The sequence below is a fragment of the Hemitrygon akajei genome, unplaced genomic scaffold (assembly GCF_048418815.1).
Source record: "Hemitrygon akajei unplaced genomic scaffold, sHemAka1.3 Scf000053, whole genome shotgun sequence".
Taxonomy (NCBI): Eukaryota; Metazoa; Chordata; class Chondrichthyes; order Myliobatiformes; family Dasyatidae; genus Hemitrygon; species Hemitrygon akajei.
In genome coordinates, this window is record NW_027331939.1 from 5,799,090 (window position 1) to 5,821,184 (window position 22,095).

The 22,095-nt window shown below is 44.4% G+C and overlaps 2 protein-coding genes across 2 annotated transcripts in view; one reads left to right on the forward strand and one right to left on the reverse strand.

Annotated features, from left to right (window-relative positions):
* Positions 1-498: 498 nt before the first annotated feature.
* LOC140721251 (uncharacterized) lies at positions 499-5,049 on the reverse strand. Its single transcript, XM_073036100.1, has 2 exons — positions 4,832-5,049; positions 499-4,550 (listed from the first exon to the last, which is right to left on the reverse strand). The coding sequence occupies exon 2, from the start codon at positions 4,381-4,383 to the stop codon at positions 1,183-1,185; it is 3,201 nt and encodes a 1,066-aa protein (XP_072892201.1). The 5' UTR covers positions 4,384-4,550; positions 4,832-5,049; the 3' UTR covers positions 499-1,182.
* A 6,552-nt stretch (positions 5,050-11,601) lies between these two features.
* The window catches only part of LOC140721285 (NACHT, LRR and PYD domains-containing protein 3-like), a 77,362-nt gene continuing 66,868 nt past the window's right edge, over positions 11,602-22,095 (forward strand). The window contains exon 1 of the mRNA XM_073036141.1: positions 11,602-11,649. The gene's annotated coding sequence lies outside the window, so the exon portion shown is untranslated. The remainder of the gene's footprint in view (positions 11,650-22,095) is intronic.

The following is a 22,095-nucleotide window of genomic DNA, read 5'->3' on the forward strand; positions in this document are numbered from 1 at the left end:
TTTTACATTTGCTGTTCCTTAATTCTACCCACAGATTTTACACCTTCCAACCCTATGCCACTTCTTTCTAATGATTTTATTTAATATTTTACCAACAGAGCCACACAACCCCACTACCAGCTTGTTCTCTCAAGAAACATATAGGTATCTGGGAAACAAGAGGACCTGCAGATGCTAGAAATCTAGAAAACTACACACAAAGTGCTGAAGGAGCTCAGCATGTCAGGCAGCATCTATGGATGGGAATCAACATTTCGGGCCAAGACCCTTCACCAGAACTCTTGATACCCACGTATCTGGAATATCAACAGGCAAAGAAAATAGTAAGTAGTGCGGAATAGGGAAAACCTTTGACAAAATTTCGTCCAAGGCTTTAAAAAAAAACTACCAAATAGAGCTCAATAATTAACAAATACAACACAGGCAATAAACACTTTCATCAATACTGACTGTAACGTTCTCGCTCGGGTGTGAAGTAACGCCGAGGTAAACGTCGAGATAAACCAGAATCAATGCAAACGAGACCGCAGTAAGATTAACCATTTACTGTTCACTCTTCACATTAACGCATGGTGAAAACTGTTGAAAAACAATACAAGATTGGTACAGTGTTTGTTCCCTTCTAAATATCACATTTACATTGTGAATACTTGCAAAGGTAAAACTACAATAACTACATTACATTAAAGTGCAGCATACAGTCAGAATCTAGCTGCTCCATTGGCTGCTTTAGACACACTTCAATACAAACTATCCCGACTCTTTAACTGACGAAAAGGTAAACCTTACCGACCGTCGTTACTTTCAACAGAATCGGCGTTAACATTTTAACTCAAAATACCGATTATCTAATGACTTACAGCGTTGCTTTCACTGTGTCTTTGGTGCATAGAGAGACCCTAGTCAGCGTTATGGTCGCACATGTGAGTGACCCCCGCCCTTGCGTGAATCTCAAACCGGTAATTCCCCACAAGACGCGGCGAACCCGGATGTGACGTCATCGCAGCCGCGATGTATTACAGACAAATCAATTGATTTAAACAATCCTAACTTTAACTAAAAAATGCTAACAAATTACTATGCGAAAATATTATAAACTAAATAACTGCCATAAAGGCAGCACACTCCCCGCTTGGCCTTCGTAAGGTCACAATGAACATAATACGAACTTCAGTCTCTAAATCAGTCGTTAGGTAGAAGTAGAATGACTTCTGTAACAGGCCTTTGGTAAATTTTCCCATCGCCTTGGTCGGTAGTTTTCAACTCGACGTCCCTGACATGTCCATCCCTACTAGGGAATGTGGCAGTGATTCTGGCCATTGGCCAGCAGTTGCCGGCGATTTGCTTGTCCTTGAGCAGGACTAAATCTCCAACTTGAAGGTCCCTTCTCCATTGCTTTGTGTACAGGTCCTTATCGGAGAAGTCCCCTGGTGGAGGGGCAGCTCCTGCCTTCTGCGTAAGGAGCATTGATGGCGACAGTATGAAGGGGTTTTCCGGGTCAGAAGACACGGGTAGGAGTGGTCGTGCATTCATAATGGCTGTGACCTCTGCCATTGGTGTGCCCAGTACCTCGTGGGTCGATCGGATGCTTTGCTGCATCTCAGGTCTCCTTTTCGTGGTTTTTTGCAAGGGCGTGAACCGCTTGACTGCCTGCTCTTTGTTGTTTGGCAAGCACTGGCGTGGTTCTCTGAAAGGTAGTGGGGCGACCCCACTATTTGCTTTGTCTCTGAAGACCTTGGTGTCCTCCGTTTTTAAGATGATGGCGTCTTGAGTCGATGGAGCAAGTTTATTATCGTGCTCCTTATGAGCAAAGACAGACTGACCCAGCGTCTCGTCAGTTACTTTGCGCTTGTTAAAGCCTTGTGGTACTTCCTGGACGCACATGGAACTTGTGCGGGGTTGAAGAATCATATGGCGGCTACTCTCTAGCACATTGGTCTTGAGTGTGTTAACCGTTGATTTGTGTTCGTTGCCAGGGCACACCTCTCCTATCACCACCCAGCCCAGATCCAGGCGTTGGGCAAAGGGGGCGTCGTGTGGTCCATTGACCTGCTGCCTAACCTTGTGCACCCGGAGAACATCTCTTCCTAATAGCAGGAGTATTTCTGCTTTTGGATCCAGTTCTGGGATGTGTTTGGCAATGTGGTGGAGATGTGGCTGGTGTAGCACCGCACTTGGCGTCGGGATCTCAGTGCGGTTATTCAAGATTTTCTCGCACTCTACGAGTGGGGGGAGACAGATGAGGACTTTACCATCCAGGGACTCGATCTGGAAGCCTTCGGCCCTCCTTCCGTAAGTTTTCATGTTGCCTGAGCAAGTTCTAAGGTAGTATGGGAACTGCTCACTCTCAATGTTGAACAAGTTAAAGAACTTTGGACTGACTAGCGAGCGGTTGCTCTGATCGTCCAGAATTACGTAGGCTTTGATGGCCTTGTCTTTGGCTCCCTTAGGGTACACCTTAGTGAGACAGATCTTTGAACAAGAACGGCTTGCCTGAGCTTGACCGCAAACTTCCGTACAGCTCGAGCTGACAACAGTTGTCCTGGAGTGAGCTTCTCCCTCCCCGCCGTCCTGTTGTGGGGGTGAAGGAGCGTTGTCGGTTTGCGGTGACGGGCCAGGATGCATGGCCCAGTCGTGATTAGTGCTATCACATTCCAGGCACTTCACGGCGATCGTACACTCTCTTGCACAGTGAGAGGTCGAGGAACAGCATCTAAAGCATATTCCTTTCTCCTCGAGGAGGGCCTTCTTCTCTTCGAGGGGTTTTTCCCTAAACGTTCTGCATCTTTTGAGGGGGTGGGGTTTGTTATGCAATGGACAATTCTTGCTAGAGTCGTTGTTAGTTGTAAGGACTTCAGTCTTAAGCGCTGAGACTGGTTTAGTGATGTTGGAATTATTCGAAGTGGATTTATCTGGCTTGGTGTAAATTGTACTGCTTCCTGGACCTATGAGGCTAGGATCGTTTCGCTTCTTCGCCTCCTTGCACACGAACCTGGTGAAATACTCGAAGGGAGGGAATTGACCTTCGTGTTCTTCCTTGTAATCTGAGGCAACGGACAACCACCTGTCCTGCAGCCCAAATGGAAGTTTGTCCACGAGTTGTCTAATCCCGGTTGGAGTGTCTAGGTATACTAGACCAGCTGAGTGGCCATCTTCTTTGGCGCCTTGAATCTCCATGAGTAAATCTCCAAATTCTCTTAGCTTGGTGTGGTCCTTGGCTGACACCTTAGGAAAATTTCCCAAACGTTGGCATAGCGCCGCCTCAATAATTTCGGGGGCTCCGTAGCCCTCCTGAAGTCTCTCCCATGCTTTCTTCAATGCTAGCTCGGGTTTGTTGATGTACACTGAACGCATGCGTCTCACCTGTTCGCATGATTCTTTTCCCAGCCATTTTGCCATAAGATCCAACTCCTGGGTTGCTCTGAGCTGGACTCCGTCGATAGCGTTGGTGAAAGTGGAGTACCATGCACGGTAATTTTCAGGTTTATCGTCGAACTGGTATAGTCCTGAAGTGACGAGATCCCGTCGTGCGAAATACCGTGCTGCGGATTCATCTGCAGGTGGCGTGCGGGCTGAGGGAACATGTCCACAGGTACATGACTGAGGGCGTACATCTGTTATGGGATTTGCTGGTCTGGACTCAGTCTTTGCCTCTCTTCTCCCCAAATCCGGTAAGTTCGGTGTCGAGAAGTACTTGTCGTGAGCCCTTGCATTCCTGGGTTCATCGCGGAGTTGCGAGGGTAAATTATCTTCCTCGGATGGACGTGATGCCGTCGGGCCTCTCCAAGACTCCTCGTGAAGTGGGACGTTATCGAATAAGTAAGGAGAGGAAGAAAGAGTCTTCCATTCCATCTGAGATTGGACATAGTCCCTTGTACGTTCCAATCCGATCTTTTCTGAGGTAGATTTTCCGTCCTTCGGATCGTGCATTTCTTCGGCGTCTTCTATTAACTCTGCTTCCACCTCGGCAGCTGCTGCTTCTCGTTCTAGCTTCAGCGCTTCTAACCGTGCCTCTACCCTTTTCCTTTCCAATTCGTTTTCGGCTTCTCTGGCAGCCGCTTCCTTCTGGTTTTCGGCTTCTCTGGCAGCCGCTTCCTTCTGGTTTTCGGCTTCTCTGGCAGCCGCTTTCTTCTGGTTTTCGGCTTCTCTGGCAGCCGCTTTCTTCTGGTTTTCGGCTTCTCTGGCAGCCGCTTCCTTCTGGTTTTCGGCTTCTCTGGCAGCCGCTTTCATCTTTACTTCTAATTCTTCTTTGGCAAAGCGCGCTCGCACCTTGGCGGCTTCTGCTTTAGCTCTTGCTTGGGTGGCCTTACTTGATGCCCTACTGCCCCTGTCGCAGGATGACGATGACTTTGACAACGACTTGATGCTGGATCGGGTTGACATGGCTGCACCTTAAACACCTGATAATGCCGCTTTTTCACTGTAACGTTCTCGCTCGGGTGTGAAGTAACGCCGAGGTAAACGTCGAGATAAACCAGAATCAATGCAAACGAGACCGCAGTAAGATTAACCATTTACTGTTCACTCTTCACATTAACGCATGGTGAAAACTGTTGAAAAACAATACAAGATTGGTACAGTGTTTGTTCCCTTCTAAATATCACATTTACATTGTGAATACTTGCAAAGGTAAAACTACAATAACTACATTACATTAAAGTGCAGCATACAGTCAGAATCTAGCTGCTCCATTGGCTGCTTTAGATACACTTCAATACAAACTATCCCGACTCTTTAACTGACGAAAAGGTAAACCTTACCGACCGTCGTTACTTTTAACAGAATCGGCGTTAACATTTTAACTCAAAATACCGATTATCTAATGACTTACAGCGTTGCTTTCACTGTGTCTTTGGTGCATAGAGAGACCCTAGTCAGCGTTATGGTCGCACATGTGAGTGACCCCCGCCCTTGCGTGAATCTCAAACCGGTAATTCCCCACAAGACGCGGCGAACCCGGATGTGACGTCATCGCAGCCGCGATGTATTACAGACAAATCAATTGATTTAAACAATCCTAACTTTAACTAAAAAATGCTAACAAATTACTACGCGAAAATATTATAAACTAAATAACTGCCATAAAGGCAGCACAATAAGAGACCAAGAATTAATAAGTATCATTTACAAAAATCTAAAAAAAGATGGTGGACTTGCACTTTCTAATTTAAGACTGTATTATTGGGCTGTGAATATTAGACAATTATGTTTTTGGTTATATTGGCTTGATAAGAACCAAAAAACATTATGGGGTGATTTGGAATTAAAAGCTGTTAAACAATTTCATTTAACTTCAATATTAGGAGCTCCATTACCTTTACAGCTCTCTAAAATTCCAAATTTATATCTTTACCCGTTTATTAAACAATCCCGACCGATTTGGGTTCAGTTTCGTAATTTTTTTAAATTTGAAACAATTTAGTTGTCCAGTTTTTTTGTATCGAAACATTTCATTTAAACCTTCAACAACTGTCCCCATTTTTCTCCTATGGAAAAATAAAGGGATCCATTCTTTTACAGATTTATTTTGTGATGGTCGATTGATGACCTTTGAGGAGTTAATTAACAAATTTCTCTCACTCATACACATTTTTTGCAATATGTTCAGATTCGACATTTTTTACAACAATGTTTACCTAAGTTTCCATATTTACAAGAATCTGATTTGTTCGATAGCATTTTGAAATTGAATCCCTTCGAGAAAGTTTCCATTAGCAGAATGTATAACTTATTTTTGTTACAAAAAGCGAACCTATCACTAAAGATAGTTCTTTAGATCGGCCATAATGGGGTGTGTCAGGAATAGACAGGAGGAGGAGTATAGGAAACTGATACAGGACTTTGTGATATGGTGCAACTCAAACTACCTGCGTCTCAATATCACCAAGACCAAGGAGATGGTGGTGGACTTTAGGAGATCTAGGTCTCTTATGGAGCCAGTGATCATTAATGGAGAATGTGTGGAGCAGGTTAAGACCTACAAGTATCTGGGAGTACAGTTAGACGAGAAGCTAGACTGGACTGCCAACACAGATGCCTTGTGCAGGAAGGCACAGAGTCGACTGTACTTCCTTAGAAGTTTGGCGTCATTCAATGTCTGTAGTGAGATGCTGAAGATGTTCTATAGGTCAGTTGTGGAGAGCGCCCTCTTCTTTGTGGTGGCGTGTTGGGGAGGCAGCATTAAGAAGAGGGACGCCTCACGTCTTAATAAGCTGGTAAGGAAGGCGGGCTCTGTCGTGGGCAAAGTACTGGAGAGTTTAACATCGGTAGCTGAGCGAAGGGCGCTGAGTAGGCTACGGTCAATTATGGAAAACCCTGAACATCCTCTACATAGCACCATCCAGAGACAGAGAAGCAGTTTCAGCGACAGGTTACTATCGATGCAATGCTCCTCAGACAGGATGAAGAGGTCAATACTCCCCAATGCCATTAGGCTTTACAATTCAACCGCCAGGACTTAAGAACTTTTTAAAAGCTATTATTAATGCTTTTTGAGAGAGTGATTTAGATGCATATCATAATTTTTACTGAGTTAAGTATTGTATGTAATTAGTTTTGCTACAACAAGTGTATGGGACATTGGAAAAAAGTGTTGAATTTCCCCATGGGGATGAATAAAGTATCTATCTATCTATCTATCTATCTATCTATCTATCTATCTATCTATCTATCTATCTAGATTAAACAAGATTGGGAGAGAGAACTTAATATGGCCTTTGTTAATGAAGATTGGCATCGAGTTTTGAAAAACGGAAATTCTTCTTCTATATGTGCCAATTCAATTTAAAATTGTTCACCGTTATTATTTAACAATAATTATTTATATTATTAACTATCTAAAATATTTCTAGTATTGACAAATGCTGTGATATATATAAAACTGAAGTTGCTACATTGTCACATATGTTCTGGTCATGTTCATCATTAAAATCGTTTTGGAAGTCTTTATTTTCAACAAGTTCTAAAGCTCTGAAAATTAATTTACTACCTAATAGGTTGACTGTTCTATTTGGAATAGCTTCACATCAGATTCAGGGTATTTCATCTTCAGATCAACAAGTAATTGCATTTGTTACGCTACTGACAAGAAGGGCTATTTCATTAAAATGGAAAGATTTTTCTTCCCCTACATTAATTGAATGGTTTTCTCAAGGAATGTTATGTCTTAGTTTGAAAAAATTAGAAGTAGAACTTTTGATCCTCGATTCGATTTTGAGAGAAGATGGGGTTCTTTGCTAAATATTATCATTTAATTTGAATTATGCTATATGGTTTCCTTCCAATTTAATTTTTTTATAAATATGAAATGGCGGTTAATGATTCTATTTTTATATTTAGATGATGGTTAAACGTATTGCTCCGGGGGGTTGATTCTTAATGGTTTTTTCCCCTTTTTTGTAGTTAGTGGGTTTCTCCCCCTAGTTAGATGGGGTTCCTTTTTCCTTCTTTTTCCTATATATATTTTCCATATTCATATTTTACGATTAGTTTTTTTCTTCAGCTTTATTAATTTTATACATATTAATCTATTGAAGTCTTGTTTCATTCTATAGCTGTAGAAGATTATGTACTAGTAAAAAAGATTCTAAAAATAAAAATGACAAAACAACAATGTAACAAAGCATTATGGCTGCAGAGAAAGTGCAGTGCAGATAGACATATGGTGCAGGGTCACGTCGAGTTACATTGTGAGGTCGAGTCTATTTTATCATTCATTTGGCTTATAACCACAGACAGGAAGCCGTCCTTGAGCCGGGTGGTTCGCGCTTTAAGGCTTTTGTATCTCTTCCCCGATGGGGGAGCGGGTTTGCCGCAAGAATGTCCAGGTTGTGAGGGTCTTTGAGTACATGGCCTGCTTTTCCGAGGCAGGGGAAGTGTAGGAAGAGTCCATGGAGGGGAGGCTTGTTTCTCTGATGTTCTCTGCAGTTCCTTGCAGTCATGGGCAGAGCAGTAGCCATACGAAGGCGTGACGTATCGACAAGAAGCTCAGAGACCTCGGCCTTCATCCTGCCTTGAGTAGCTGGATCCTGGACTTCCTGTCAGATAGCCGGCAAGTGGTAAGTATGGGCTCGCGCACCTCTCTATCTCTCTCTGACCCTCAGCACACATACCCCACAGGGTTGGCTTCTTGCCCCTTACTTTACTTTGTGCACCCATGACTTGTGTCGCCACCCACAGCTCCAATCTGCTAATTAAATTTGCTGACGACACTACACTGACTGTCCTAATCTCAAATAATAACGAGGCAGCCGACAGAGAAGAAGTCATCACCCCGACACAGTGGTGTCAAGAAAACAACCTCTCCCTCATTGTGACAAAAACACAGGAGCTGGTTGTGGATTACAGGAGGAATGGAGACAGGTATCAAATTCAAAATTTCCAAGTCTGTTATTGACACAAAATGCTCATTTTAATATTGATCATGACAAAATGTATTTTATATATCGTTAATGACTTAAAACATATTTACAGATTGTGACTGACAGAGAATCGTATAATTTGTGTTCCGTGTGTTATCTGAATGTACTTGCCTGTGATGCTGCCACAAGTCAGTGTTTCTCTGTACCTGTACCTTCCCGTACTTGTGCACTTGGCAATAAATTCAACAGGACCTGAGAAATCTCAGTGAGATTTGATTAGTGATGATCATCTTGGCAGCTCGGTAGGTCGAATGTATGAGACAGTACACTGTTAAATGCAAAACCCTGAACAGTGTCGATGATCAGAGGAATCTCAGACTCCAAGGAGGCGGGACTATGACGTCAGTCACAGTCTGACAGCGCTGACTGTGGACTGAACCACAAGAGAGAGAGACAGGCAGACAGCAGACTGCAGACAGGCAGTCGGCCAGTCTAAAGAGACAGAGAGAGACTGGAAAAGCTGATAGCTTCAGTTAGTCGCAGCTGAGGCTTGGAACTCTCCTGTGCCCACAAGAGTGGGTTGATCATCGGTACACGGAACCACAACGAACGTGTGTGGCTGTCACTTCGTATAATCCATAGGTGTGAGTTTTGGAATATCTTGTGTTAACCCTTGCCTGGGTATGTTGTTTGGTAACCCCTGGAAGACGGTATTCCTGTGACAGGTCCACTTTCGCTGATAACTCGTATGTGGACAGATTCAACGGATAAGAAAGTCGTCGGCGGTTATTTTGTAGTAACGGCCTTTTCTCTACGTTTCACCCTGGATTACAAATATCTCTCTCCCATCATTTATTCCGTGGATTACTGAACTTTCCTACTTTTCCATCTCAAGACTCTAAGCTTTGTTCCCTCACGCTCGATAGTTTGGGAATTATATTTACACATATATACACATAACACTGTTAACTTTCCTTTATTTCATTAAGCTACTATAAGTAGATACTAATAAAGAGAATGGTTTTAACATCAAAACCAGACTCCAGTGCGAACTCCATTGCTGCTGGTTCGTTTCTAAACCGTTACAGTTCGTAACACAGTTTTATAAAACTAGTTAGCCCACATCTGGAGTGTTTCATACAGTTCTGGTCGCCCCCATTCTCGGAAGGATGTCGGGACTTTGGACAGGGCGGGGAAGTGGTTTATCAGGATACTGCCTGGATTAGAGGGCATGAGCTATAACGAGAGGCTGGACAAACTTGTGTTGTTTTCTTCAGAGCGGCGCAGGCTGGGGTGAGACTGGATGGACGTTTATAAGATTAAGAGAGGAATGATCGAGTGGACAGACGATATATTTTTCCTGGGGGTTGAAATGTCTAATACATTTAAGGTGAGAGGTGATGTGAGCGGCAAGTTTGCTTCTTTCCACAGACTAATGAGTAGCTGGAGTCTCTGCCTGGGTGGGGAGGGGGTGTCGCCAATACTGACACGTGATCCCGTTTGCCCCTCCCATTTAACCGCAGATGGGCAGCATCTACGCATCTGTTTCCGAGGCCCCGCCTCCCGATGATGTAACAATCTCTTCGCGCATGTTCACCGTCTCCGGGTGGACGGTGTAATCCTCTCCGCTCAGAGCTGAAGTGGGTCGGCTGTGTGTTCGTGAAAGACTTTCGTCTCTTCCATCGGGATCACTGTCTGCGGGCCGAAGATATCACTTTCCCATCGGTGAGTATTGAGACCGATCCCGAGCGGGGAGATCCGATGTTGGCCGTGAGCCCCGAACTGTGGGCCAGGAATTCATTTGTTTCCAAACTATCTGGGCTCGTCAGAAATGTGTCGACTTCACTTAATCTGCATTGAACGATCCAAACCAGGAGCCCAGGCTGTCTGTTTCCGCAGAATTGAAATGGAAGTCCCGCCGTCAGGTCACGTGAGGCTGTGTGCCGCAGATTCGCCCCGCCCTCCGCTTTGTGACGCCAGATCACGTGGTGTGATTTTGGCCGCTGAGTCCCATCAACTTCCCCGAACTCGCCTCGTTTCCTGAGGCTTCTCGCATTTGTTCTGGAGCTTTATGGCTGTTGTGTCTTCTTCCGGAGTGGGGTGGGTGAGAAAGGAGAACGTCCCAGGTTGTGGGGATCTTTGATTTCACTGCCTGCTTTACCGACGGACTGGGAAGTCCAGGGGGAGAATGGTTCGAGCCTCAGCTCCCCGCAGTAGAGCTGAGCCACACGTTACTCCTGCACGTTTATACTCCAGCGACGGCGGTCGGTCCATTATAGACAAGACAAGATCTGTATCCTAGGATCTGTAATACAAATTTCCTGAAATGTTCCTGTTTTAATCTGGAAATGGAGTGATAGTATAACAGTAAAGGAAGCACAACTTTTCCCTGTAAATTATCCTGGAACCGATTTGTCTGTTATTCCTGGAAATGTGTACAGTGCAGTCGTTGCTAATGAGGTTCACATGAATAATCTCAGGAATGATCGGATTTATATATGAGGAGCATTTGATGGCTCTGGACCTGTGCTCAATGGAGTTCAGAGGGACAGTGGGGGTGGTGTGGGGATGTATGGTTAAGTAAACCTACCGAATGCTGAAAAGCCTGGATACAGTGGACATGGAGAGGATGTTTTCATTAGACGGAGAGTCTGTGATCTGACAGCACGGTCTCAAAATAAACTTGCTTCCCTTTAAAACTGAGATGAGAAAAAAAATTTGGCCTAAAGATGTGGAATTTGTTGCTGCAGAATTTGTTTGAGGCTGCCATTTGGGTCTATTTGTGAAGATTAATATACTGATGATTGCTGAGTAGCTTCAGGGTTACAGGAGGAAGGCAGGAATATGGTGTTGGATTAAAAATCAGCTATGATTGAATGGTTGAGTGGTGGAGCAGACCAGATGGATTGAATCACCTGATTCTGTTCCTGTGTCTTGTGTCTTACCATGACTGAATGATGGCTCCTTCTTATCCCGTATTGTTTTGTGATGTGTGAGGGACAATTAAAGATTGTTCACTGAGATCATTATATTTGCCAACGTTTAAATTTCAGTGAGTTTTGTTCCTAGTAACATTAAGCAGAAATGTTTGGTCCTCCTTTTCATTGTTAACGTGCTTCATTATCTTTCATGTTAACGTTAGACCTGCAGTGAGAGATTTATTGGAAGAAAAACCACGACTGAAGACAAGGGAACAGCAACAAGTGAACCAGCCCAAGGATTGAGAGCATCAACTGGAGAGAACCCATCTGACTTGGAGATTCCAGTGATTCAGTCGGGAGAAAGTTTGGTGAGTCTCATTTACTCAAACACTGGTCCTTTAGACATTACATACCTGCACAAAGGAAGGTAGGAAATAGTTGGGAGTGAGACAGAATGTGCCCCGAAGAACCAGTTATGCCAGTACCAGTCAGACCCAGTTGTGAAGAAGCTCCCCCCCCCAATATTCCCTTTAAACTTTTCACCCTTAACCCATGTCCTCTGGTTTTTTTTCTCCCCTAGCCTCAGTGGATAATGCCTGCTTGCATTCACTCTATCTATACACATCATAATTTGATATATCTCTATCAAATCGCCCCTCATTCTCCTACGCTGCAGGGAATAAAGTCCTAACCTATTCAACCTTTCTCTGTAACTCAGTTTCTCAAGTCCCGGCAACATCCTTGTAAACTTTCTCTGCACTCTTTCAACCTTATTAATATTCTTCCTGTAATTCGGTGACCAAAACTGCACACAGTACTCCAAATTCCCCCTCACTAATGCAATATACAACCTCACCATTACATTCCAACTCTTATATTCAGTACTTTGATTTATAAAGGCCAATGTACCAAAAGCTCTCTTTACTACCCGATCTACATGTGATGCCACTTTTAGATAGATAGATAGATAGATACTTTATTCATCCCCATGGGGAAATTCAACCTTTTTTCCAATGTCCCATACACTTGTTGTAGCAAAAACTAATTACATACAATACTTAACTCAGTAATAATATGATATGCATCTAAATCACTAACTCAAAAAGCATTAATAATAGCTTTAAAAAAAGTTCTTAAGTCCTGGCAGTTGAATTGTAAAGCCTAATGGCATTGGGGAGTATTGACCTCTTCATCCTGTCTGAGAAGCATTGCATCGATAGTAACCTGTCGCTGAAACTGCTTCTCTGTCTCTGGATGGTGCTATGTAGAGGATGTTCAGGGTTTTCCATAATTGACCGTAGCCTACTCAGCGCCCTTCGCTCAGCTACCGATGTTAAACTCTCCAATACTTTGCCCACGACAGAGCCCGCCTTCCTTACCAGCTTATTAAGACGTGAGGCGTCCCTCTTCTTAATGCTTCCTCCCCAACACGCCACCACAAAGAAGAGGGCGCTCTCAACAACTGACCTATAGAACATCTTCAGCATGTCACTGCAGACATTGAATGACGCCAACCTTCTAAGGAAGTACAGTCGACTCTGTGCCTTCCTGCACAAGGCATCTGTGTTGGCAGTCCAGTCTAGCTTCTCGTCTAACTGTACTCCCAGATACTTGTAGGTCTTAACCTGCTCCACACATTCTCCATTAATGATCACTGGCTCCATATGAGGCCTAGATCTCCTAAAGTCCACCACCATCTCCTTGGTTTTGGTGATATTGAGACACAGGTAGTTTTAGGGAATTTTGTATCAGTATTCCTAGATCCCTCTGTTCTAGTGCCCTCCTCAGTACCCTGCCATTTACCTTGTACGTTCTTCCTTGGTTTGACTTTCCAAAGTGCAATACCTCACACTTGTCTGTATTAAACTACATCTGCCATTTTTCCAGGTGGTTCAGATCCCTCTGCAAGCTTTGAAAACCTTCTTCACTGTGCACTACACCTCCAATCTTTGTATCATCAACAAATTTGCTGATCCAATTTACCAAATTATTATCCAGATCATTGATATAGATGACAAATAACAGTGGACCCAGCATTGATCCCTGTGGTACACCACTAGTCACAGGCCTCCACTCAGAGTAGCAATCCTCCACTACCACTCTCTGACTTCTCCCATTCTCAATTCCCAGTCAAATTTACTACCTCACCATGTATACCTAGTGACTGAATCTTGCTAACTAACCTCCCATGCGGGACTTTGTCAAAGGCCTTACTGAAGTCCATGTAGACAACATCCACTGCCTTGCCTTCATCCACTTTCCTTGTAACCGCCTTGAAAATCTCTAATATATTTGTTAAACATGGCACAAAGCCATGTTGACTCTCCCTAATAAGTCCCTGTCTATCTAAATAATTGTCGATCCTATCTCTTAGTACTCCTTCCAATAATTTACCCATGACCGACATCAAACTTGCCAGCCTATAATTTCCCAGATTACTTTTAGAGCCTACTTTAAACAACAGAACAACATGAGCTATCCTCCAAATCTCTGGCACCACACCCGTAGATAACGACATTTAAATATATCTGCCAGGGCCCCTGCAATTTCAACACTAGTCTCCTTCAAGGTCCGAGGGAATACCCTGTCAGGTCCTGGAGATTTATCTACTCGCCTCAAAGTAGCAAGCACCTCATCCTCTTCTATCTGTATAGGTTCCATGACCTCAATACTTGTTTGCCTTATTTCCATTGATTCCATGCCAGTTTCCTTAGTAAATTCAGACACAAAAAAACCATTTAACATCTCCCCAATTTATTTTGGTTCCATACATAGCCAACCGCTCTGATCTTCAAGGGGACCAATTTTATCCCATAACTATCCTTTTGCTATTAATATACGTGTGGAAGCTCTTCACCTTCACCTTGACTGCCAACGCTACCTCATGTCTTCTTTCAGCCCTCCTGATTTCTTCCTTACACCCTGTACACCCTGTTCACCCTGTACACATCAGACTTCCAATATAACTCGGAGTCCTGCCATGTGCAGAAGTTCGCTGATGACACGGCCATAGTGGGGTGTGTAAGGAATGGACAGGAGGAGGAGTATAGGAAACTGATACAGGACTTTGTGATATGGTGCAACTCAAACTACCTGCGTCTCAATATCACCAAGACCAAGGAGATGGTGGTGGACTTTAGGAGATCTAGACCTCATATGGAGCCAGTGATCATTAATGGAGAATGTGTGGAGCAGGTTAAGACCTACAAGTATCTGGGAGTACAGTTAGACGAGAAGCTAGACTGGACTGCCAACACAGATGCCTTGTGCAGGAAGGCACAGAGTTGACTGTACTTCCTTAGAAGGTTGGCGTCATTCAATGTCTGCAGTGAGATGCTGAAGATGTTCTATAGGTCAGTTGTTGAGAGCGCCCTCTTCTTTGTGGTGGCGTGTTGGGGAGGAAGCATTAAGAAGAGGGACGCCTCACGTCTTAATAAGCTGGTAAGGAAGGCGGGCTCTGTCGTGGGCAAAGTACTGGAGAGTTTAACATCGGTGGCTGAGCGAAGGGCGCTGAGTAGGCTACGGTCAATTATGGAAAACCCTGAACATCCTCTACAAAGCACCATCCAGAGACAGAGAAGCAGTTTCAGCGACAGGTTACTATCGATGCATTGCTCCTCAGAAGAGGTCAATACTCCCCAATGCCATTAGGCTTTACAATTCAACTGCCAGGACTTAAGAACTTTTTTAAGCTATTATTAATGCTTTTTGAGTTAGTGATTTAGATGCATATCATATTCTTACTGAGTTAAGTATTGTATGTAATTAGTTTTTGCTACAACAAGTGTATGGGACATTGGAAAAAAGGTTGAATTTCCCCATGGGGATGAATAAAGTATCTATCTATCTATCTAAGTATTTGTTTGCACTTTTTATACTACTCAAGTACCTTCTTTGCTCCCTGTTTCTTATACATGCAATGCTCCTCAGACAGGATGAAGAGGTCAATACTCCCCAATGCCATTAGGCTTTACAATTCTATCTATCTACATCTCTCTCTTCTTTATCAGAGTTCAAATATCCATCGAGAACCAAGGTTCCTTATTCTTATTCACTTTGCCTTTAATCCTGAGACTTTGTTACCAGGGTGTCCTCATGGGCCGTCCAGAAATGATTTCAGCTGGTGACAGCCCTGTTTTCCCCTGTGGGGTAACCCTCATGTGGAATCGGGCTAATGGTCAGACCTTCAAGCAAGTGAGTCCAGTCTCCACTGTTAGCCTGGCCAGTTTACTCTTCAGAGTGCCATTGGCTCTTTCCACTCTGCCAACGGCCCGTGGGTGGTGTACACAGTGTAATTGTTGCTTGATAGCTAGTTTGTTACATACTCTTTCATTTACTTTCACCGTAAAGTGTGAGCCATTGTTGAACTCAGCATCTCTGGCTTGTACCTGGGAATTATTTCCCTTAATAATACCTTCACAACAGTCACAGCAGTATTAATGGTAGTTGGAATAGCTTCAATCCATCTACTAAACACATCTATAATAACTAAGCAGTATCTATAGCAATATACTCTAGGCAATTCAATAAAATCAACTTGTAGACACGAAAAAGATCCACCTGTCAAGGGAGTCGTACCCGGTGTGCAGGGTACAGGATACCAACCATTCCCTCCTTTCCCAGGTGTGTACAATTATGTATATAATCGGCCAATATTGGTAAAAACTATGTAGGAACACAAACCTGTCCCGCTGGGTGATCCAAAAACCTATGTTGGAGTCTTTCTGGCACCCCATCTGGGACCACAGTTTTCACTCCTCCTCAGAGGCGTCCCCCTGAGAAGAACAAAACTCGAGGTAGCTGTAGAGTGGTGAGTAAGTTGTTTACAATGGTGGCATTACTAATGGGGTGGCCAGAGGAAGTCAGGAATCCCCATGTTCCCAGAGAGCCCCGTAGTCATGTACAATTCCAAATGCATAACGGGAGTCTGTGTAAACGTTCCCACTTTAGTCTGTTGCTGGGATACAGGCACGAGTCAGAGCAAACAGCTCAGCCTTCTGGGCGGAGACAGCTGCTTCAAAAGATGCCTGTTCAATTACTTCACTGTCCATCACTATCGCATAGTCAGAATATCGTTTTCCTGCTGGATCCACAAAAGAGTTTCCATCCTCATAAAACGTTGCCTCAGGCTAGAGGGGGTATCGCAGAATGGATGGGAGAGTCTGTCCTTCTTTCACTGTGATCCAGACGGGCTAGAGGGGGTATTGCAGAATGGATGGGAGAGTCTGTCCTTCTTTCACAGTGATCCGGACAGGCTAGAGGGGGTATTGCGGAATGGATGGGAGAGTCTGTCCTTCCTTCACTGTGATCCGGACAGGAGGGCTGACTTCATGGACTGAAATTGCCCAAAGATGGGGTATCACATCTTGGGTTTGGTCACTATTAAAAGAATGTCTTACCAGATGTCCTGTTTTCACCTCAGACTCCTTCCAGTATCGGTTGGCCCACGGCAAAGTTTTGCCAGTCTCCCTCTGTGCTGGAGGCCTGTTTCGACAGGGTGTAGGCAAGGAGCCCTAGGCTCTTTGGCTTGAACCCAGGGCAAACCCTGAAGGTGGTATGGGGAACCACCAATCCTGTCTGTCGCCAAAAGAAATCTGGACCTTCAGCAAGAAATGCAATGCCGTCTCTTACATTAACCTGTCCAATCACCATGACTGGCAATTTCTGTCACTCGAGGGGTGCATAATATTAGCTTTCCTCAGCTGAGCACCACGTAGGGTCATAGCACAGAGTCACATGAGAGTCGGCCGCTGGCAGAAGGGGTTCAAATGTACTGGAGTCCAGATAAAGTGCCCACCACTGGGTGGTCAGAAACTGAGGAAGCTATCAGTTGTTCGCAGTTCCAGCATGATATCCTTGTCCGTGCATAGAATCTCGACTTCCAACGGACAGAGCAAGTCTCTCCCTACGAGATTACACCCCCGTCTGGTGGTGACAGTAAATGAAACCTCACACTGCTTCCCCTGGAATTCCACCTGCAGTGGCTGGTTACGTGAATACATACGTTCCGTGCCTTCGAAACCAGACAGAGTGATTGTGGCATCTGATAGCTGGAATTCCTTTTCCGATACTATTTCCTGATCGAGAGTGGTTGTGGTTGCCCTCATATCAATTATAAATGGAACCGGATTTCCAGCAACTTGCAATATTACATTGGGCTCTTCCTGAGGGTTGGCACTCATGGTTGGAAGCATCTTCTCGTCAGTTTCTAAACGGGTTGTTGTCCCCACCTGTCCCTTGGTAGGTTTTTGTTCCCATTTCTGTTCCTCAGATATAGCCCGCTCGCGTCCTTCTTCCCGCTGAGCATATTCACCTTTAATATTAGTTCCCTTCGGGGTTGATGGGGATTCGAAAGTTGGGTCCTAATGATATGTCAAAGCTCGTCGCATTCGATTTCGGTCATTGTCAGGCCAATCCATATATTTGTTTTAATCATGTTGGCTAACTTAGTTGGTAAGCATTGGAGCAGTAGGGCATTGAACTGGGGGGACAGATTCCCATCATTAGATAGATAGATAGATACTTTATTCATCCCCATGGGGAAATTCAACATTTTTTCCAATGTCCCATACACTTCTTGTAGCAAAAACTAATTACATACAATACTTAACTCAGTAATAATATGATATGCATCTAAATCACTAACTCAAAAAGCATTAATAATAGCTTTAAAAAAAGTTCTTAAGTCCTGGCAGTTGAATTGTAAAGCCTAATGGCATTGGGGAGTATTGACCTCTTCATCCTGTCTGAGGAGCATTGCATCGATAGTAACCTGTCGCTGAAACTGCTTCTCTGTCTCTGGATGGTGCTATGTAGAGGATGTTCAGGGTTTTCCATAATTGACCATAGCCTACTCAGCGCCCTTCGCTCAGCTACCGATGTTAAACTCTCCAGTACTTTGCCCACGACAGAGCCCGCCTTCCTTACCAGCTTATTAAGACGTGAGGCGTCCCTCTTCTTAATGCTTCCTCCCCAACACGCCACCACAAAGAAGAGGGCGCTCTCAACAACTGACCTATAGAACATCTTCAGCATCTCACTGCAGACATTGAATGACGCCAACCTTCTAAGGAAGTACAGTCGACTCTGTGCCTTCATGCACAAGGCATCTGTGTTGGCAGTCCAGTCTAGCTTCTCGTCTAACTGTACTCCCAGATACTTGTAGGTCTTAACCTGCTCCACACAATCTCCATTAATGATCACTGGCTCCATATGAGGCCTAGATCTCCTAAAGTCCGCCACCATCTCCTTGGTCTTGGTGATATTGAGACGCAGGTAGTTTGAGTTGCACCATATCACAAAGTCCTGAATCAGTTTCCTATACTCCTCCTCCTGTCCATTCCTGACACACCCCACTATGGCCGTGTCATCAGCGAACTTCTGCACATGGCAGGACTCTGAGTTATATTGGAAGTCTGATGTGTACAGGGTGAACAGGACCGGAGAGAGTACGGTTCCCTGTGGCGCACCTGTGCTGCTGACCACCGTGTCAGACGTACAGTCTCCCAACCGCACATACTGAGGTCTATCTGTCAAGTAGTCCACTATCCAATCCACCATGTGAGAGTCTGCTCCCATCTCCGTTAGTTTGTGCTTTAAGATCTTGGGCTGGATGGTGTTAAAGGCACTAGAGAAGTCAAGGAATGTAATCCTCACAGCACAACTGACCCCATCTAGGTGAGAGAGTGATTTGTGCAGCAAATACGTGATAGCATCCTCCACTCCCACCTTCTCCTTATACGCAAACTGAAGCGGATCCCGGGCGTGCCTGGTTTGTGGCCTCAGATTCTGTATTATCAGCCGCTCCATGGTCTTCATCACGTGCGACGTCAAGGCAACAGGTCTGAAGTCATTCAACTCCTTTGGTTGTGGTTTCTTCGGTACCGGGACAATACAGGATGTTTTCCACTGTCTGGGTACTCTTCTCTGATCTAGACTCATGTTGAAGATGCGCTGTAGTGGTTCTCCCAGTTCAGTCGCACAGGCCCTCAGTACTCGTGGGGAAACTCCATCCGGTCCAGCCGCCTTGCTGGTACAGATCTTCCTCAGTTGACCTTCCACCTGTGCAGCCGTAATCCTGGGCGTGGGCCAGGTCTCCTGTGAGTGGCTATTTTCCTGTGAGGGAAGTAAGCCTGGTGTGGAGTTCTGCGGTGAGGGTGAGATTGTGCTGTCGAACCTATTGAAGAAGTTGTTCAGCTGGTTCGCTTTCTCCACATCTCCATATGTTTGCCCCCCGCTTTGCACCACATCCGGTGATGATCTTCATCCCATCCCACACCTCCTTCATGCTTTTTTTCTGCAGCTTTTGTTCTAGCTTCCTCCTATACTGCTCCTTTGCCCCCCTTATCTGTACTCTGAGTTCCTTCTGAACTCTTTTAAGCTCCAACCGATCACCATCTTTAAAGGCCCTCTTCTTCTGGTTTAGGAGGCCTTTGATGTGACTAGTGATCCAGGGCTTATTATTGGGATAGCAGCGAACAGTTCTAACAGGAACAACGGCATCCACACAAAAGTTAATATAGTCCGATGTGCATTCAGTGACCTCCTCAACGCCCCCACAGAGCCCCCCTTGCAGTACATCCCAGTTAGTAGTACCGAAGCAGTCTCTCAGGGCCTGTTCAGCTTCAGGAGTCCACTTCCTAAAAGAGCGTGTGGTAGTGGGATGCCTCATCACAATTGATTTATATCTGGGCTGTCTCCTGCATTAAAGGCTTGGTCTCCTGCGAAGGTGCCGTAGCAGGCCACAAATCGCTCTCAATAGTCTGGTCCTGATTCCCCAGGCTTAGGTTTGCATTCAGGTACTTTAGTGATGTTTACAGGTTGCTGGAGAGCCCTTTCCAAGGCTTGAATAATCTGGTCTGTCTGTTCATTCTCATTATGGTTTCCCGCCTGTAACTCCTGATAGGTTTGGTATCTCAATTCTGCCTTCCATTTCCGCCCCTCAGCAGCTGAGAGAATCATGCAGCAGAGACTGAATAAATCTTGCGGAGTCGCATTAAACATTTGTGTAGTACTGTGGACACACTGAGCAAACTCTGCTGGTTTTTCTTTTCTATCTGGGGCCTGATTCATGATCATTATCATTTCTTGAGGCTTCCAGGGTGCAAACACAGGAATCACTGAGGGCTGTCCCTCCTCCTAGTCCTAGGGGGAGCATTTGCTACTGTTGTTCAGGAGGATTTAAACTAATGTGGCAGGGGGATGGGAACAAGTGCAGAGAGACAGAGGGGTGCAAAATGAGAGCAGAAGCAAAAAGTCGTAAGGTGAAAAGTAAAAGTGGCAGGCAGTCAAATCCAGGGCAAAAATCAAAAAGAGCCACTTTTCAACATAATTGTATAAGGGCTAAGAGTGTTGTAAAAACAAGCTTGAAGGCTTTGTGTGTCAATGCAAGGAGCATTCGTAATAAGGTGGATGAATTGAATGTGCAGATAGTTATTAATGAATATGATATAGTTGGAATCACAGAGACATGGCTCCAGGGTGACCAAGGATAGGAGCTCAACATCCAGGGATATTCAATATTCAGGAGGGATAGACAGGAAAGAAAAGGAGGTGGGGTAGCATTGCTGGTTAGAGAAGAGATTAACGCAATAGAAAGGAAGGACATTAGCCTGGAGGATGAGCAGTCGATATGGGTAGAGCTGCGTAACACTAAGCGGCAGAAAACGCTGGTGGGATTTGTGTACAGGCCACCTAACAGTAGTAGTGAAGTTGGGGATGGCATTAAACAGGAAATTAGAAATGCGTGCAAAAAAGGAACAGCAGTTATAATGGGTGATTTCAATCTACATATAGATTGGGTGAACCAAATTGGTAAGGGTGCTGAGGAAGAGGATTTCTTAGAATGTGTGCGGGATGGTTTTCTGAACCAACATGTCGAGGAACCAACTAGAGAGCAGGCCATTCTAGACTGGGTATTGAGCAATGAGGAAGGGTTAATTAGCAATCTTGTCATGCGAGGCCCCTTGTGTAAGAGTGACCATAATATGGTGGAATTCTTCATTAAGATGGAGAGTGACATAGTTAATTCAGAAACAAAGGTTCTGAACTTAAAGAAGGGTAACTTTGAAGGTATGAGATGTGAATTAGCTAAGCTAGACTGGCAAATGATACTTAAAGGGTTAATGGTGGATATGCAATGACAAGCATTTGAAGATTGCATGGATGAACTACAACAAGTGTTCATCCCAATTTGGCAAAAGAATAAACCAGGGAAGGTAGTGCACCCGTGGCTGACAAGGGAAATCAGGGATAGTAAATTAGCCAGAAAAAGTGACATACCTGAGAACTGGGAGAAATTCAGAGTCCAGCAGAGGAGGTCAAAGGGCCTAATTAGGAAAGGGAAAAAAGATTATAAAAGAAAGCTGGCAGAGAACATAAAAACTGACTGTAAATCTTTTATTGATATGTGAAAAGAAAAAGATTGGTTAAGACAAATGTAGGTACCTTACAGTCAGAAACAGGTGAATTGATCATGGGGAACAAGGATATGGCGGACCAAGTGAATAACTACTTTGGTTCTGTCTTCACTAAGGAGGACATAAATAATCTTCTGGAAATAGTAGGGGACCGAGATGGAGGAACTGAGGGAAATACATGTTAGTAGGGAAGTGGTGTTAGGTAAATTGAAGGGATTAAAGGCAGATAAATCCCCAGGGCAAGATGGTCTGCCTCCCAGAGTGCTTAAGGAAGTAGCCCAAGAAATAGTGGATGCATTATTGATAATTTTTCAAAACTCCTTAGATTCTGGATTAGTTCCTGAGGATTGTAAGGTGGCTAATGTGACCCCACTTTAAAAAAGGAGTGAGATAAAA